This window comes from Lynx rufus, unplaced genomic scaffold (assembly GCF_022079265.1).
Source record: "Lynx rufus isolate CCGP_SWC_20201006 ecotype Redwood Valley unplaced genomic scaffold, mLynRuf1.p SCAF_4, whole genome shotgun sequence".
Classification (NCBI taxonomy): domain Eukaryota; kingdom Metazoa; phylum Chordata; class Mammalia; order Carnivora; family Felidae; genus Lynx; species Lynx rufus.
The window spans coordinates 16,199,480-16,218,220 of record NW_025814856.1 but is presented as its reverse complement, the minus strand read 5'-3'; the positions used below and the strand labels follow the sequence as shown (position 1 = coordinate 16,218,220).

Genomic DNA, 18,741 nt, shown 5'->3' with positions numbered 1-18,741 from the left:
TGTACTCACCAACAAGCACCCCTGCCCCTCATCAGCAGACCTGAAGGGAAATCTCAGGAGTCTGGCTTTGGGATAGTCTAAACTCCACAAGATGTTGTTTCCCGTCCAGACTGAAATGGCTCTGTCTGTCCATTGCTTTGGAAACCTACATGCATTTCCACAAAGGCCAGGGAAGCATGAGCACTGAGCAACACTTAGGCAAGGCAGCATGTCCAGTGAGGAACACAGGGCTTAAGATCAGAATGTCAGCTCAGTCATCAAATAACGCCTTTCTCCTGCAGTGCTCACAGTGACTGAATGAGACTTGTGCACATTCCCATCCGCTCCCTCTCGGGCTAGGATTCCTGCACCTCACCTTTGCCTTTCACTGGCTTGGCATTAAGAACAAAACACATCTTCAACTGAACTGGGCTTTGACATCTAAAAGGATGGGATGTGGGCAGCCTGCTTGTGAGGCAGCAGGTGGGGAAGGAGGAGGGAATGCTGGCACACAGGAGATGGCCCCGTTCAGGAGCAGGAAGAAGATAAGAGGGAAAATGAACCCAAAGTGTTGATACAGACGCACATCTTTCAGTGGACGACCTCCTTCCTTGCTGGCATAGCTTGTAAGCAAGGAGGCCACCGTAAGATGTAATGCTTTATCAAAGTCAGGAAGCAATGACTTGAATTAAATAACTTACTGGCTTGGTTCACTGATGCATTTGATGTTCTGAGACGAGTATTTTAGAAAATACACAGCTCCAATGCTCACCTAGACACAAGGAGGTCCATACATCTGAAGACGTGGAAAGGGGCCACAAGAAAAAAAATCAACCCCAGTCTCATGAAAGAAAAAAAATCAGGAGAGGCTGAAGACCCAATAGGTGGAGAGACTTCAGGAACGACTGCTCTAAGAACTCTGATGGCTTTGCAGCTTCTCTGTGCCCTGGCACATCCTGTCTTTTCCACCACTGCTCAGAATGGTTTCTCTCAAGTCATTAGCAATCAAAACTTGAAAATGGAAGGTCCACATGCTTCCATGGGAAGCGGATACATAGGAAGGGGGCAGCTGGGACACCCTAACACACTCTGCAGCCAGGCTCAGGAGAACCACCCCAAGGAACAGAAGCAGTGATGGTAACTACTGGAAAGAAAATAGAAAGCAGGCCAAGCCTCTGGGGCCTGTGTGGAGGAATAAAGACAGGCTTCCCACATCCCATTCTTTTAGATGTCAAAGCCCAGTTTAGTTGAAGGTGTGTTTTTCTTGCAGGGCTGAATGGAAAAATGTCAAAAGACAGACATAACATCAGGCTTTGTGTTTAAGTATGTCTTCCTAAAATGTCACTGATGCATGTAAAAATTCCACTGGTCTAAAAATCACTTTTTAAGCATCTTTTGGACAACACTACTTTATAAAAGAGGCTGGTCCAGTATTGATAGTGATGACCTCAAAAGCCCCTAGGTGGAGCTGCTGTCCCCTTGTGAGAGTGGCCAACCTTAATTCTTTCCAGAGTGCCTAATTAATCATTGAGTTCTGTGGGGACAAAGAGACAAACAAGAGTCTCATCTGTGTCCTTAAAAAGCTCACAAATGAGGGGAGCCTGGGTGACTCAGTCTGTTAAGTGTCTGACTCTTGGTTTCAGCTCAGGTCATGATCTCACAGTTCGTGGGTTCAAGCGCTGCATCTGGCTATGCAGCTGGCAGCACAGAGCCTGCTTAGGATTCTCCTTCTTCATTCCTCCCCCACTCATGCTGTCTCTGTCTCTCCCAAAATAAATAAATAGACCAAAAAAAAAAAAAAAAAGAAGAAGAAGAAGAAGCTCACAAATGAGTAGGAAAGACTGTGTGCCCCACACCCCCCGCATTCTGGGGCAAGGTCAGGCGGGGCTCTGGGGCTGTGCTCTCATGTGGTCTCCATCTGTAAAACCTGAAACAGACCATCTACCTCATGATGAAACCACTCACTCTGAGCCCAGCAGAGAGCGCCTTGCATGCTAAGCATCATTACCACGGTTATCAAGACTAGGTGCACACACAGCAGTGCTCAGTGACATCCAAGAACACCGCATGGGCAGGACATGGACAGCAGGTGGGCTCCACAGAGCTGCTAAGTGAACTGGTCTGGTGGAGCAGGAATGGGAGGGGGCAGCTCTACGATGCAATGAGGTTCAGGAGGGCAGATCTGAGGTGGGAAGAATGCTGGTTTTCAGGTCAGGGACCTGTGATCATAGAAGCTCAGGTAGAAACGTTGTTCTGCTTTCTCCCTGCCTATGTGGAGCCCAGTGCTAACCTGCACCCTCAAGTCTCTAGTGGTGAAGGCGCAGCTTTTACCCTGTGGCTAAGAGCTCTGCCTCCGGAGGGGGAGGAAGAGCCTTCTTATCTGCTCTGTCATCAAAAGGTCATTGCCAAATGCTGGACTTAGGTAAGGATACAGTCCATGATTGCTTCTGGGAGACGGAGGGAGACAGAGAATTCTAGGAGGTGAAATCTGGGTAGGCTCCTCAAGAGATGAAGGGAAAAGAAGCCAAGACATTCAAGGAGGGGGCAGGATCTACACAAAGATGGAGACAGGCTAGGCAACAGGTAGCACTGAACCAATCGGCTTCGTGAGAACAGTCAGCTAAATTAGTGGCTGGTCAAACTGAAGAGAGGACCAGAAGAAGAGGTACATGTCAGGCCAGGGGAGTGCAGGCGGGGGTACGTAAATCATGTCCCCTCAAATGTTCATCCCAAATAACTGGACACTACTTGACAGAGATCTGAAGAAAGGTTATTTCTGCAGAGTAAACTCCCTGGCTCACTCCCTTCGGAAAACTCGGCATGCCCCAAAGACTCAACAAGTTCACAGGGGATTCCAGGAACGAAATGGGCCAGGTCCATCGCACGACCTCACCGTTCTCGGAGGAACGTGCAGCAGGCGTCTTTGATGCTCTGCAGCTGCAGGAAGCTCGCCCCCATCAGCAACGACTGCACATTTTGTTGGTCAATGGCAAGGTGGCCGTTGTAAGCAAAGTTGATCAGAGCCTCCAGGGCGCTAGAGGAAACAGAAAAGATACTCTTCAGAGATTCTGGCCCTAACCAAACTGACATGCTGACCTGGAGAATGTGTGGGCTCCTCTCTAAAATCCATTTTGCCCGTGCCCTTTGAGAATCCATCTGAAAGGAATAATTACTTCACCAGGAGCCAAAGATACATTCTACTTCTTAAGCTGTCTTTATTGCCTAATTTTATTCAGAAAATTCTGAAAAAAGAAAGCAAGTGCCCATTATCTTACTACTGAATGAGTCAACAGTGGTTATTTTTCTAGGTTCATTTTCAATCCCCATTTGCCTGCATGTAGAGATGGTATGGATATAATCATGTAATACTTATCAACTCCTTTCCCATGTTGCTATACTGTCCTCATGTTTATCATTTTTAGTGACTGCTATATAGTATTTCAACACATAAACAAGCTATAATTTATTTCCTTTATTGGTAGGCAAAATAGCTCATAGCATTCATTGTATTGCAATCATAAATAATGTTTCTTATTATTTCTTCGAGATGAATTTCCAGAATGAGACTCCAACAAATTTTTCTGCCTTTCTATTCCCACTGAGCATGAAATCCAAATTCTGTTTCTAGGGCCTTATGTGGTCTGACCCCTCTCCAGCTCTCTGACCTCATCACCTTCTACTCTTAGCCCTCACTCCATTCCAATATGCCAAACACACTCTCACCGCAGGGCCTTTGCATTGGCTGCTCCTCTATTTGGAGGTCTCTTTCCCCAGATGGCTCACTCCCTCACTTTAATTAAGGTCTTAGCTCAAATGTCACCTCATCACAGAAGCCTTCCCTGATCACCCTGGAACAGCACAGAAGCCCACCTTCATTTGCTTTACTTTTCTCATATCACTTTCACTTGCCAGTCATATGACGCATGTGCATGTTTAATGCCAGATGCTCACGACTAGAAAGCTGGTACAATAAGAGGTGCTGTCTTCTCAGTGCTATTCCTCAGTGTCTACAGCAGCACACATAACAGGTGCTCAGTCTACCTCTTTTAAATGAAGCGCGTGTGCTGTGCGTGGTGATGAGCACAGCTCCTTCAGACACAGACTTGAGAGAAGAGAGTGCCTAACTGCCCTTGCACACCCACTTCTGTGTCTTTCCTTAGAGGGAGCTGGCCTGAGATTTCTGCCTTGCACTGGGTATATAAATCCTCCCCATGTGCTGGGGCAGATCACCTTCAATCAGTCAGAGCGTACTACAGTTTCCTGGCTCCCTTACCCCTTCTTTCCATCACTGTGAGATTAAGAAGGTAGGCAACAAATGACAGGTTACTGGCTGACGTTTTAGAGTCCCTGTTTTGTTTATTATTTCTCCTCCAACGAGAATGTCATGGCCCTGAGTCACCCTGTGTGTTTTGTTCGCTACTGCATTTCCAGATCTCAGAACAGTGCCAGGCACATAGTAGGTGTGCAGCGGGCCCCTGGATACAGCCTAGGTTATAAACATACATTCTCAGTTCATAGACTTGCATAGAATCAGTCACATAAACATCCATTTCCCTTTCGAGGCCCAAAAAGGCATACTATGGGATATGTTTACATAAAGTCTGCATGCAGTAATCAGGAAAGTATTTCCATGTAGAGGGTCCAGTAGTAAGCGACTCTACATGTAAGGACAACTTTAAGTAAGTGCCTAAATGGCATGATTTCAGGGGTTATGGTACTGCCTTCCGCCCCCAAAAATTCATCTAGCGCAAATTCATCTAGCGGCAGTACTGACATTTGAGGCCAATAACTGTTTGCTAGGAAGGGCTGTGTTGGACAGTGGAAGAAATTTAGAGGGGATCACTTTTGGGCCTGACCTCTTTGGACATCAATGTTCTCAACCATCAAATAACCACAATTTTGCCATCTTCTGAATCTGTGTTGTCTCAATAGAGTAGTCACCAGTCACACGTGGCTATTTAAAAACTGTATTAATTACAATTAAATTTAAAACATTTTAAATTCAGCTCCTTTATCCCCCTAGTTAAAATTCAAGTGCTCAGTAGCTATGTATGGCTAGTAGCTACCACTGTAGAGAGTACAAATGCAGGAAGTTCTGATGGATAACACTTCTAGACTGGTAAGGAGGGTAATGAATGAAGACACTTATTTGAAAAACTGTTTTGCCAGCTACAATGGCTGGCACAAAAAAGCACACAGAATAGTATTCCAGCACCTTGTACCCAGTCCTAGTTATAAAAAATATCTTGGTCTAGTTCCTATTAAATGTGTTACTCTAATAGAGTAAAAACGCATCAGAAAAACTCTCCTCAATTTAACCCTGTCTCGGGCCACTGGGCAGAGGTTCTAACTGGTTTACCAAATCACCTACTGTGTGCGCACAGCTGCGCTAGATGCCGCGTCCCGCTGCAGGCCCCCCAGTGGCACTGCAGGCTGTGAGACCTAGCGGAGACATGGAGTACCTTGGGTCCATTCCTTGCATTACAATCTCATCCTGCTTGCACTCCATCATGTCATTTGTAAACATAGCGTGGAAGTACGGGATTGAGGCCGCTAGGACGATCCGGTGGGCACTGAATTTGTGGTCCCCAATCTGTGGGCAGAGTGAAATATAAACAGAGACACTGAGGAATGCACATCCAAAACCCAAACTGCCCCTTCCCCCGCTTAAGCCTCTGCCCCTTGCAATGGTACTGGAGGCATCCCAGTACATGAGAGCTGAGCCTGTCATAGAGACCCTGAGATTTTCAATTCAACACACTCAGTTATAGTAGAAGAATGTAAGCAATACATCTTAATGAGGTATTAAAATGGTTAAAAAATTAGAAGCCTGAATGCTTCCAGTGGTAGTTTTTACTTATATGGCAGTCTCACTGCACTGTTCCCAACTCCCCGCCAACTCAAACACCTGATTTCTCATGTTATCCTGACCCCGATTAAAGGCAGATGGAATTGACAAACTGTCCAAGAATCCTGGAGCTCCTGACAGCAGGCTCAAGAAGGGTAAATACACAGTGACAGGAAGAGATAAGGAGAAACAAGACCAGACTTGAATAGGGGCACATGTGGGGATGAAGGACAAAGCAAGCATTGTGGGCACAAATGTTGGGGGGTCCTGGGACAACAACCAGTTCAAATGGCTGGTGCTGTGTACTGGCAGGGGCTCTGCATGGCCCACAAGGCTCAGGCCACACAGGGACAGAGACTCTCTCCAAAGTGTGTCAAACCCTTACTAAGGAGACACATCCTTAGCCTGGGGAGTCCTATAAAGAGCTTTCCAACTATCTGTCAAAAGGATAGTCTTTTTCACAAGCTTTGCCATTTATAGCTTCAAACCACATAAACATTTCCACTTAAGAACTTTCTAGTCTTCAGAAAGAACAGTCTCCCCCCCCACCATCCCTGCCCAGTTCCACATTAGAGAAATGCCAGAGCATCTCATTACCCAATGCTCTTCCCTGGGTCACAATTATTTAAGGGTTCTAGTTCAAGTTCTGTCACTATGGCCTCTTTTGCACCACTTTAGGTTTATTATCTGGAAGCTGTTCTTTAAGATCACACCATCTTCCAAACACTGAAGGGGCCTCACTGATTCAGATTCTATGAGTTCCTCGCATAATCCATGTGCTGCTCTCCTACTGGTGTTCAGGGGCATTAAATGGCTGTGTGCTCTGGGGCGGGGGTCAGAAATTAAAAAAAAAAAAAAAAAAAAAAGGAAATATTTCTTTTCTTTTTTTTTTCTTTTTTAAGTTTACTTATTTATTTTAAGAGAGAGCACGTGGGACGGGGCAGGGGCACAGAAAGAATCCCAAGCAGGCTCTGCAGGGTCAGCGCAGAGCCCGATACAGGGCTCAAACTCCCGAACTGGGAGATCATGACCTGAGCTGAAGTTGGATGCTTAACCTACTAAACCATCCAGATGCCCCTGGAAATATTTCTTAAAGTTGTTCTACAAGGTTTTTCACACCAGCAGCTTGTGGTTCCCTGATTCCTGCTCTCAGGGGCAACTTCTTTCTTCTGGTATTTATCTCACCTTTCTTTTTCTTTTTTTTTTTTTTAATTTTTAATGTTTATTTACTTTTGAGAGAGACAGAATGTAAGCAGAGGAGGGTCAGAGAGAGAGGGAGACACAAAATCCGAAGCAGGCTCCAGGCTCTGAGCTGTCAGCACAGAGCCCAACGTGGGGCTCACACTCATGAACCATGAGATCATGCCCTGAGCCGAAGTCCAACCCTTAACCGAATGAGCCACCCAGGCGCCCCTATCTCACCTTTCTAAGTAATGTCCCTATAATAGTTCCTGAGTTTTCACTTCTAGTTATTACTTGTGGCAGCCTAACTACAAACAGCCCCCAGTGATCCCTGCCTCCTGGTGCTCACACCCTTGTGCTGTCCCTCCTACACTGTCTCAGGGTTGGCTTGTCTGGCTGGGCCACATGTACTTCTGAGCAATTGGTGATAAAGTCGGGGCAGGGTTGAGGGGGGAGTGTTCCCTACAACCCTCTTCTCAGGTGTAATAATTTACTAAAATGGCTCACAGAACTCAGGGAAAATGGATTACATACTGTTACTGGTGTAATCATAAAGGGATACACCATAAAGGGACAGTGTAAAGGGATACAAAAGAACAGCCAGATGAAGAGGTACATAGGGCAAAGTCTAGATGGGTCCTGAGCACAGGAGCTTCGGTCCTTATGTGTGCCACTCTCCTCACACATGGCTACCTTCACTAAGCTGGAAGGTTCCCAGGGGTCAAAGGGTGGAACTGAAATTCCAACCCTCTAATCACATGGTTGCCTCCTCTGGGAACCAGCCCCCATCCTGAAGCTATCTAGGGGCCCACAAAGAGTCACCTTATTAGCATAAACTCAGGTGTGGCTGAAAGAGATTTGTAATGAATAACAAAGGACACTCCTATCACTCAGGAAATTCCAAGGGTTTTAGAAGTTTTTGTGTCAGGAACTGGGAACAAAGACCAAATATTATAACAAAAGATGCTTTTATCACCCCTATTCAGGAAATTCCAAGGGTTTGAGGAGCTCTGTGCCAGAAACCAGGGAAAAAGACCAAATACATATTCTTATTATATCAGAATATCATAGGGCATATGCACAATATGTTTGAAAATGTCTTTATTAGCCTTAAACCTGGGTGACAGTTTAGCTGGCTATAAAATTCTAAGTTGGGAATATATTTTTCTATCAGAATTCTGAAGGCATTGCTCCAATGTCTTCTACTTTGTTGCTTTTGAGGAATTTAATGCCCTTCTGAACACTAACCCTCAGTATGTGACTGCTCTCGCTAGAAGCTTTTAGTACTTTCTCTTTATTCTCAGAGTTCTGAATCTAACAGGATTATACCTTGCTGTTGGTGTCCTTTATTCAGCGTGCTTTATCAATCTACAGACTTGATTCTAGTTTTGGAATACTTTTCCATCCTATTTCTTTGATAATTTCCTCCTATTTTCTATTTTTTCTTTTCCAAAATTTCTATTAGTCGGATGTTAGGCCTCTTGGAATGTGCCTATATTTAAAAAAAAAATTTTTTTTAATGTTTATTTTTGAGGGGGGAGGGGCAAGGGGCAGAGAGAGAAGGAGATACAGAATCCAAAGCAGGCTCCAGGCCCTGAGCTGTCAGCATAGAGCCCGACATGGGGCTCAAACCTATGAACCGCGAGATCATGACCCAAGCCAAAGTCAGATGCTCAACTGACTGAGCCACTGAGGCGCCCCATGTTTTTTTCACCTGTTCCCCATTTTCCATCTCTTTCATTTGGTCAGTCTCCTGGGAATCTTCTTCAACTTTATCTTTCAATATTTCTGTGTTGTAGCTTTTTATAAGGCTATGGTGTATTTTTAATTTCCAAGAGGCCCTTCTTGTTTTCTGAAGGTCTCCCCCATCCAGCTTTTTACTGAAAGAATCTTATTCATCTTTCACAAATGCAGTATTTTCTCTAACCTCTCTCAATATTATAGTTAGGGGCACCTGGGTGGCTTAGTTGGTTAAGTGTCTGACTCTAGACTTCAGCTCAAGTCATGATCTCATGGCCATGAGATCAAGCCCTATGTGGGCTCTGCACCACTGGCGCAGAACCTGCTTGGGATTCTCACTGTCTCTTCCCCTCCTCCATGCTCTCTCTTTTCTGAGACTCTCAAAATAAATAAATAACCTTTTTTTAAAATGTTAATTTTTTTTCTTCTTTTTCTCCTCTTCCTCCCTGCTTTTACTGTTATTCCTCTGAGTTCCCCCCCCCCATTTGTTTTGGTCTCTGTCTTTTATGTTAGAGGCTTGCTTTAAATGCCTCATGACAGTGGCTATCTGCTGATACTTAAAAAAAAATTTTTTTTTAATGTTTAAATTTTGAGAGAGAGACAGAGTGTGAGCAAGGGAGGGGCACAGAGAGAGAGGGAGACACAGAATCTGAAGCAGGCTCCAGGCTCTGAGCTGTCAGCACAGAGTCTGACATGGGGCTCAAACCCACGAACCGTGAGATCATAACCTGAACCGAAGTCAGATGCTCAACCGACTGAGCCAACCAGGCACCCCTAACTGCTGATATTTTTAGAAACTGTTTGAAAGTTCTGTGTGGGAGAACTAGGCTTATCAACTTGTGGATGTCACATTGGTGACCAAGCAAGACCCTGCCATTCTGAGGACCCCTAAAAATAGTATCTTTGGAACTTTTTCTCTGTGGCAAACTTTATCAGAGATGGATCTTCCAATCTCTTGGATGGGAGTGCCTGCCTGCAGATATTCTGAAAAGTAGGTTAGAGAGGTGATGGTCCTACCATTCACTATTTAGACCTCTGCCTTAAAGCCTTTATTTTCAGTTTTGCACCATATTCCATCCCCCCTTCTATCCTTGTTATGTCTCTGGTTCAATATGTAAGACTGAAATTCTGGTCTCCTGGGAGAGTGGGGGAGGAGTTGTAGGCAACTAATTGCTTTTCACACAGACTTTCAACTAATCTTCCTGTTTTCAGTATTTTGTTTCTCCAATTCTGGAACTATTCCAGGGTTCTGCATTACAAATCCTCTTTCTTCTTAGTCTCTCCCCCCGGCAGGCACTTTCAGTTCCTCTGGCCCTCAAAGCTCACCACACTTCCTACTTTCTGGTGTCAACATTCCATTGACCTCTCATCTACTGATACCTCTTCTCCCTCTTACTATCATTTTAATGGGATTACAGCAGAGCACGGGGGTTAAAATGTGTGTTCAATTAGCTGTGTTAAACTGCCATGCATTTATTTTTCATCTGGGAAGTAGACAGAAGACAAAAGAATAAACGGTACATGCATAAACTAGGTGACCTGGTTTCCCCAAAAAGCTCAGGTAAAGAGAAGGCAGGCCTATCTTGGGATACATTAGCCAGATTACAACTGAACTCTGTATTTTGTTAAAGGGGACAACAAATTTGTCTTTATCCTGAAGGGGGAGACCAAGCTGGGAGAAGGTCTGGAAGCTACATCTTAAGAGGAATGGCTAAAGGATAGCCCATTTGTAAAAGATAATTTGGGAGGGGGGACACAGCAGCTGTCCTCAAACCCTAGAAGGGCCATCACATGGATGAGGGCAGACCCAGAAATGACAGGGAGGCAGATTTTAGTTTATTACAAAGAATAAGGTCCTATCACCTAAGAATGTTTAGGGCGGTTCTTCACCAGTCCCAAGCCTATGAAAGGATCTTCCAATTCTATAATCCTAAGATACCACATTTTTGTGAAAAGCTTTAAAAAACCCAAATACTCTCATTTATAATCTCAGTTTTAAAAAATCACTTAAAAAATGAGATGATCAGGGGTGCCTGTCTGGGTAGTTCAGGTCGGCTGAATGACCAACTCTTGATTTTGGCTCAGGTCATGATTCCACGGCCATGGGATCAAGCCCCCTCAGGGCTGTGTGCTGAGTGTGAGCCTGCTTAAGATTCTCTCTCTCTCTCCCTCTGCTTCTCTCTGAAGCTTGTGCACACTTTCTTAAAAAAAAAAAAAAAAAAGGAAAAGAAAGAGAGACAGAGATAGAGAGAGATGATCATTTACTGAATTCCTTTTTGTTAAGTACCCATTATGCATTATTTTCTCATTTTGGCCCTCATAGCAACCTGTGCATTAAGTAGCTACTGTGAATTCCATTTTGTAAAAGAGGAAACGAAGATTTAGAAGTTAAATAACTTGCCTGAAAATTAAGTAGCTATTATGTAAAAGAGAAGGAATTATGCTTGAGCTGTTTACTAGTGGAGTTTGAGAGGGACCCAGTAAATAAACACCTCCTCCCAGCTCAAGTTCTCAGCCATGTGGGAAATTTTTGAAATAATAAAAAAACTTACACATGATAAAAAAAATTAGATAGAACTAAACACACATATACATACCAGTGAATAAAAGTAAAGCTGGGGGAATCTGAGTAAGAGTGCTGAATTACATCAATGTCAAAATCTTAGTTGTGATGTTGTACTGAAGTTTTGTAAGATTACCATGGGGGAAACTGGGTAAAGGGTAAACAGGATCTCCCTGTTATTATTTCCTCTTTTTACTTATTTTTATTTTAGAGAGAGACAGCATGCATGGGGGAGGGGGCACAAGGAGAGGGAGGGAGAGTGGGGGAGAGGGAGCGAGGGAGGGGGGAGGGAGGGAGGGAGGGGGAGAGAGAGAGAATCTTAAGCAGGTACCACGCTCAGTATGGAGCTTCATGTGGGGCTCCATCCCATGACCCTGGGATCATGACCTGAGTCGAAATCAAGAGTTGGACGCTCAACCGAATGAGCCACTCAGGCGCCCTGCACTGTTATTTCAAATAACTACATCCAAATCTACAATTATCTCAAAATAAAAAGTTCATAAAAAAAAAAAAAAAGGAATAAAGCAAGGGTGCTTTGGTGGCACCACTAGAACGGAATCAGATCATTAATTTAAAGTATTGGAAAGAGCTAGGTTCCAAGTCCAAGGAAAAAAGTAAATATGTGGTATAATGAAACACTCTGAACTGAAAGAGTTAAATGCATGACCACATATGGAGCTGCCTGGGTTGGATCAGGATATCAGGTCTCTGTGCACAAAGCACACACCTAGTGCCTGTGCTCACACTACTCCTTAGTAAGCGCATGGATCAACACCAGGCACTTAACTGCTCTGGAATGGTATGCGATGACTAGCATCTACAAAGCAAATTAGGGGCAATCCCAGGACTCCCTAGGTACATAAGTGTGCTTCTGAGAAAAAAACACCAATTCCAACTGAAAACCCAAACAACTTCCACTAAAGCTGCAGCAAAGACTCGGCACTCAGGCCATCTGGCTTCTACAAAGAGTGGAAACAGAACCTCTTTCTAAGCAGGGCCTCTGCACAGTAGGATCTGAAGACACTGAAGCTCACCTATAGAGTTCCTCTGTATGGTTGTTTTTTGTTTTTTTTTTTAAATTATGAAGCCCCTGTAACTTAAAATGTCTGTTAATAGCTTTGTTGGGAAAATTAAGAGCTAATGGGGTTAAATGAAGGGGAAGAAGGTAAGGGTAACGTAAAGCCACATGTGTTGTAACTCCTCTATACTTGGTTTTAAAAATCATGAACACACTATTCCGTCGATAGTTGTTAAAAATCAAAGTGGCCTCCGTGATGCAAGTACAGATATGAAAAGGAAAGTGATGTGATGTGAAGCCGGAAAAGTAGATAGGGCACTCAGAAATTCTACATTTTACTTTAAGAGTGTTAGGAAACCAGGAAACAGTACAAGGAAGGGTCTCTAAGGCCATGGAGCCATTCTCTGCAGGCAGAGCATGAACTAACTGGGAGTTGCCATTCACTTAGATGAGAAATGACACAGAAGGGCTATGTTAGGGGTAGAAGATGGAGTCAAGTTTGGGACAAGCTGCCACTGAGTGCCTGGGAGGCATCCGAACAGATACCGTGTAGTAAGTGGATGGCTACATCTGGAACACAGAGAGATGGAGTCTAGGCTCAAATGACACTTTTTGGAGTTGTCAGTGTAGAGACAAGCAGAGGTCACCGAGGGAGAGAGCTTAGAGTGCAAAGAGGGTATAAGAAGCCTTGTGGAACTCTGACAGTCAAAGCCTACCTACTGGGGATGCATCTGCAAGGCAACAGAAGGAAAGTACAGGAAGGAAAAGAAAAGAAGAGAAGCAAGGAGCCGCCTGAAGGAAGAGAAGAGCGTGGGGGCAGCGGTGGCTCATGATGTCATGTAACCATAACACATGGCCATGTGACACAAATGTGCAAGCTAGAAGGCCCAGCCCGTGCTAGCAAGGTCACCTCATACAGGCCTCCTCCATGTTTGGCTTCTCAACTTATGAGATCGTCCCTATTCATCTGACTTCTCAAGAGTTTTTAAGAAGATCAAATAGAAAGATGTACAAATAGAAAGATGCTGCGAACGTCATTCGACCAAATCAGCAGGGTCACTCCAAATTCCTGAAGTTCTAGTGGGAAAAAAGTGTTGCCCTGTGCAGATCATGCTGATGTTACTGCCAATCCTGAGTCTTGTTGGAGGAATGGATCTGTGCTGATTTGTCCCAGCTTGGCCACCAATGGGACATGACTCAACGGCACATTTGCAAACCTGATGTTGGTGCTCCACAACAGTAAATAGATGAATAAATCAATGACTAGATGGATGGGCTCTGGAGCAGATTGAAGCTATTTAGCTTTTTCTGAGCAGAGCCTCAGAATTGCAACATTGGTCTTATTAAATCAAGTGATAGGTAATACATGTGAAAATACCCTAGCACACTGCCAGGCACTTAGCAGAGATTTAACAAAAGTTTGTTTTTACACCCAGCTGAGAGTAACAGCCATAGAAGGCTAAGATATAAATAACTAAAATCCTCACAAGTTCAGTCTGATTCATAGAGATTAAACCTTGAGTTTTAGAGCCAGCTCTACTACAGATATAAGCAAGCTGCCCAATCCTCCTATGTTTTGCTTCTAGGTTGGACTGCATTTCCAGGTAGGATTACTACTTAATGCTGGTATAGCAAGGAATACAGTAAAAACAAACAAACAAATAAAAAAAAACCCCAAAAAACACATTAAAATTCTCAAGAGAAGCACTATAAATACTGGTAAATGTTACTGTGATCAACCACTCTATTAGAAAGTACAGCGCAGTATTAAAGGTCAAAATATTTACCAATCGCTTTATCTGATCATCCCAAGGGAGACAGCACAAGCCATATGGTACATACAAACCGTGCCAACTTCCAGGCCAGCTGTTCTCTTTCTGTGTGACCAAGGCAAATCTCTTCCCTTCACCCCTGAGCCTCAGTTTCTTCATCTGTAAATAAAGGGCTCTAACTGGATCGGGTGTCTCAATAGGTAGTAACTGTATTAATAACAGCCATCTAACACGAATTCAGCAAAGCTTTGCTTTTTGCTCATGATGGTACCTACATATGTTTGAAAAGTAATTACGCCCACCTCTTAAACGTATCATTTATCTGGCTGACAGACTGGTGCACATTTGGATATGAGAGCCCCTGGCAATAACTCTGCTGAGTCCCTGTGGCACAGGAACCTCTTCACCAGAGGTTAGTAGAATCTGAGACTATAAGCAAAAAGAACCAGAAGACCTGAGCACCTCATCATTTACCTAAATTTTGACTTGCTTTAACACACACACACACACACACACACACACACACACACACACACACACACACACACACATTCACACCTAGCTTCCGTTTTTTTCCTTGGAAAGACTGGGAAATTTTCCATTCACAGCCCTGCTTTGGTGGTATCTTTAGATCAACAAGGATAGTGTAGCATGACACCACAAATTCTGTTTCCTATCAACAGGTGGGGCTCAAGATTCAACCAGCTGCTTATTCAAGCAGGAAAAGCAGCAGGGCAAAATCTGAGTTGGGAGTAATCTGAGACAGGTGTTCCCAAAGAAAGCAAAAGATATGCCCAGAATAGATTTCTCTTTGATGGAAAGCATTTTGATACTTTTGCTCCTACCTTCAAACATCTCACAAGGAACATAAATAAAACACTAAGGGAACAGTTAAGTGCCCAGCCTGTGCAGACAGATTACCCTTGGGATAAGTGGGATTTAAGACTAAGCTTTTAGGCAGTCACAAGAGACGCTGAAAGTGCATAAATGGTAATCCATGATTTTACTGAGGCACAAATTTGAATCATAAAGGCTATGCAGGAAGTTGGTGCGTGAGACTGTGTCTACAAAATGGAAATGTAGTAGGGATGGATTAATCTCTAAAATTCCTTTAGGCTAGAAAATCAATAATTATAAATCCTTTAAGACAGATAGCATATCATTGTAGATAAGAGCAAGTGCTCTGGAGCTAGAATACCTGGGTTCAGATCCAGGTTCTGCCATTTGCTAGCTGTGTGACTCTGGGCTAGTCACTCAACCTCTCTGTGCCTCAATTCACACATCTGCAAAATGTTATTAAACAGTACCTTTCTTGGGGCGCCTGGGTGGCTCAGTCAGTTAAGCGTCCAACTTTGGCTGAGGTCATGATCTTGCGGTTCGTGAGTTTAAGCCCTACGTCAGGCTCTGGGCTATCAGCTCAGAGCCTGGAGCCTACTTTGGATTCTGTGTCTCCCTCTCTCTCTGCCCCTCCCCTGTTCACACTCTGTCTCTCTCAAAAACAAATAAACATTAAAAAAAAATTTAAACAGTACCTTTTTCCTGGGGTTAATTGTGAGGATTAAATTAATCTCTGTAAGGCATTTAAAATAGTGCATGGCACATATTAAGTGCAATATAATTGTTAAATAAATGTCCTCAAATACAAGACTGTATAGAAGTTTTCTTAACTATTTATTTATTTATTTATTTATTTATTTATTTATTTATTTATTTATTTTGAGAGAAAGAGAGAGAAAGAGAAAGAGAGAGAGAAAGCACGAGTCAGGGAGAGGCAGAAAGACAGGGAGAGAAAAAGAATCCCAAGTAGGCTTTGCACTGCCAACACAGAACCTGATGCGGGGCTTGAACTCACAAGTAGTGAGATCAAGACCTGAGCCAAAGTCGATGCTTCACCAACTAAGCCACCCAGATGCCCCATTTTTTAATAAATATTTTATTTTTAAGTAACCTCTACACCCAAAACGTAGGGTTCAAACCAAGATCCAGAGTCCTTTGCTCCCAGCCAATAGAAGTTATTTTTAAGATCTTTAGAGAAGGGGTCAGCAAACTATAGTCTATGGGCCCAAATCTGGCCTGCCTCTTGTTTTTGTGTGGCCCATGAGCTAAGTGTAGTTTTTCACATTAAAAAAAATTTTTTTTTAATGTTTATTTATTTTTGACAGAGAGAGACAGAGCATGAGTGGGGGAGGGGCAGAGAGAGAGGGAGACACAGAATCGGAAGCAGGCTCCAGGCTCCGAGCTGTCAGCACAGAGCCCGACTCGGGGCTCGAACTCACGGACCACGAGATCATGACCTGAGCCAAAGTCGGATGCCCAACCAACTGAGCCACCCAGGTGCCCCATTCACATTTTTATATATTTGGGGGGGGTAGGGAATCAAAAGGAGACTAATATGACACGTGAGAATTATATGAAATCCAAATTTCAGTGTCCACATACAGTTTTATTGGAACACAGACATGTCCATACAATCTCAAAGTTGAGTAGCTATGACAGTGACCATTGGCCTACAAAGCCAAAAATATTTACTGTTTGGACCTTTATACAAAAAGTTTGCAAGGGACGCCTGGGTGGCTCAGTTGGTTAAGCATCTGACTTCAGTTCAGGTCATGATCTCACAGTTCGTGAGTTCGAGTCCCATGTCGGGCTCTGTGCTGTCAGCTCAGAGCCCGGAGCTTGCTTCAGATTCTGTGTCTCCCCCTCTTTCTGCCCCTCCCTTGGCTCGTGCTCTGTCCCTCTCTCTCTCTCTCTCTTAAAAATAAATAAACATTAAAAAAAGAAAAAAATAATAAAAGTTTGCTAATTTCTGCTTTAGAGTCACAGGGAACACATATTATGAAGAGGGACGTGAATACATTCTCTAGAAAGGAGAAGATACCGATTGTAACTTAAGAACCCCCTCACCTTACATCACACCTGATTTGCTGGTATTCACAGACTCACTGAACCAGTATGAACTGTCTGCACTTTGTGGATTCAACACTGAGACAAACAGTATCTTATACAAAATGCTCCTTTTAAAAAAGGAAATGAGCTAAGCCCGATATAGAAGCATTCACACTTGAGCCATTAATGGCCTGTTATAGGCCTACTCACCACCAATGTCATTTTTTTTTAAACTTCAGTTTCTTAATCATAGTTACACAATTATTCTCTCTTTCTGCCCCCACCCCCACCCCCATGGAGTTTAAATGCTAATCAGTTTCAGCAATAAAGCAGCCTTGTCCATCAGAAATGGAAGAGGTGGACTGAATGGAGATGCCTTGAAGCATCTGTTTTCCTACCTCAGGTATCAACCAAACCCCTATCTTATGCAGCAACTGCCAAACACAAAGTCAGCTCAACCCAGCTCTCTACCCCTAAACAAAATCTCATTCAGATTTTAGACAAGTAAGGCTATTTCATGTTGGAGATATGAAGCCTCAGTCACAAGCACTGTATTTTTGTTTTTACCCCCTTAGTAGACTTCAGACTCCTTGAGGGCAAAAAGGGTCTCCTACATCCCTCACATAGCTCAGTAAATAAATAGTCATTGGTATTAAAATACCAACTCTATCCTCAACAGCGACTCAGAAAGTCAACAAACAATTCCCTGTGAAAATAAATTAACTGCACATTCAGAAAGATGGCAGTTTCACTGAAGGTTATAGTCAAAATGGACAGCAGGTTCTCTTGGTTAAATTTAGAAAAGCCTATCAAAAATTGAGCAGGAGGGGCGCCTGGGTGGCTCAGTTGATTAAGCCTCAGACTCTTGATTTCGGCTCAGGTCATGATCTCACGGTTCGTTAGGCTCCACACTGACAGTATGGGGCCTGCTTGGGATTCTCTCTCTGCCCCTCCCGGGCTCTCTTTCTCTCTCTCTCTCTCTCAAAATAAATTTAAAAAAAAAAAAAAAAGATTGAGTAGGAGGCATTATGATTTTCTACTCATGTCCTTCAAATTTTTCTTACATATATAAATAGGTACAGTAAGTCTGCAAATAAGTCTAACACTTGAGGGCTACTGCAATGACAATATGTTTATTATTATTATTTACCTTTAACTAGATATATGTCACTAAATAGCCATATAATTAGGTAACTATGTATACTAATAACATATATTAGCTATCAATGATCTGTAATATAACGATGATCTCTTACTAAACTATTTTAGGTTACTTGAAGATTAACAGAAAACACTTGTGGCTTCAACACATGCCACTAAAAACCTTCCAAAAACATGACTAGCTATAGACTCCCTCTCGTGTCAGCTTTGTCTAGTGCTCCTTACCTTCTGGGAACTTCCATATTCATTCCAACCACACTATATAACATATGATTTAAACCCTAACAATGAGGCCCTTCCTCAGGACTTTTCAAATGAGAAAGAGGGACAATCCCCCCCAGGATAACAAGGGCCCATCAGATGCTCCACCACCCTCCATGTATGAAAAACCAGTGTGCAGCGGGAGGAGCGCATTGAACATGCAGGGAAGGTATCTTGACAGCATTTCAGTCCCCGGCACATCATCAATACTGTCTTTTCTCCAGTTGGATTACATGAGCCAATAAATGGTTGGTCTTGCTGAGGGTAGTTCTGCTATTAAGAGCGGAGTTCTGAGCACCGTGATCCAGAGAAAGCCCTGGGGAAGATCAGA

At 43.5% G+C, this 18,741-nt stretch overlaps 1 protein-coding gene across 3 annotated transcripts in view; it reads right to left on the bottom strand.

Moving 5' to 3' along the window:
* Positions 1-18,741, bottom strand: part of KLHL18 (kelch like family member 18) — a 55,334-nt gene that overhangs the window by 16,624 nt on the left and 19,969 nt on the right. For all 3 annotated transcript variants that reach the window (XM_047094466.1, XM_047094467.1, XM_047094468.1), the window contains 2 exons: positions 5,442-5,572; positions 2,873-3,013 (listed from right to left, as the gene is read on the bottom strand). In XM_047094466.1, the coding sequence (XP_046950422.1) occupies positions 2,873-3,013; positions 5,442-5,572 (272 nt within the window). The remainder of the gene's footprint in view (positions 1-2,872; positions 3,014-5,441; positions 5,573-18,741) is intronic.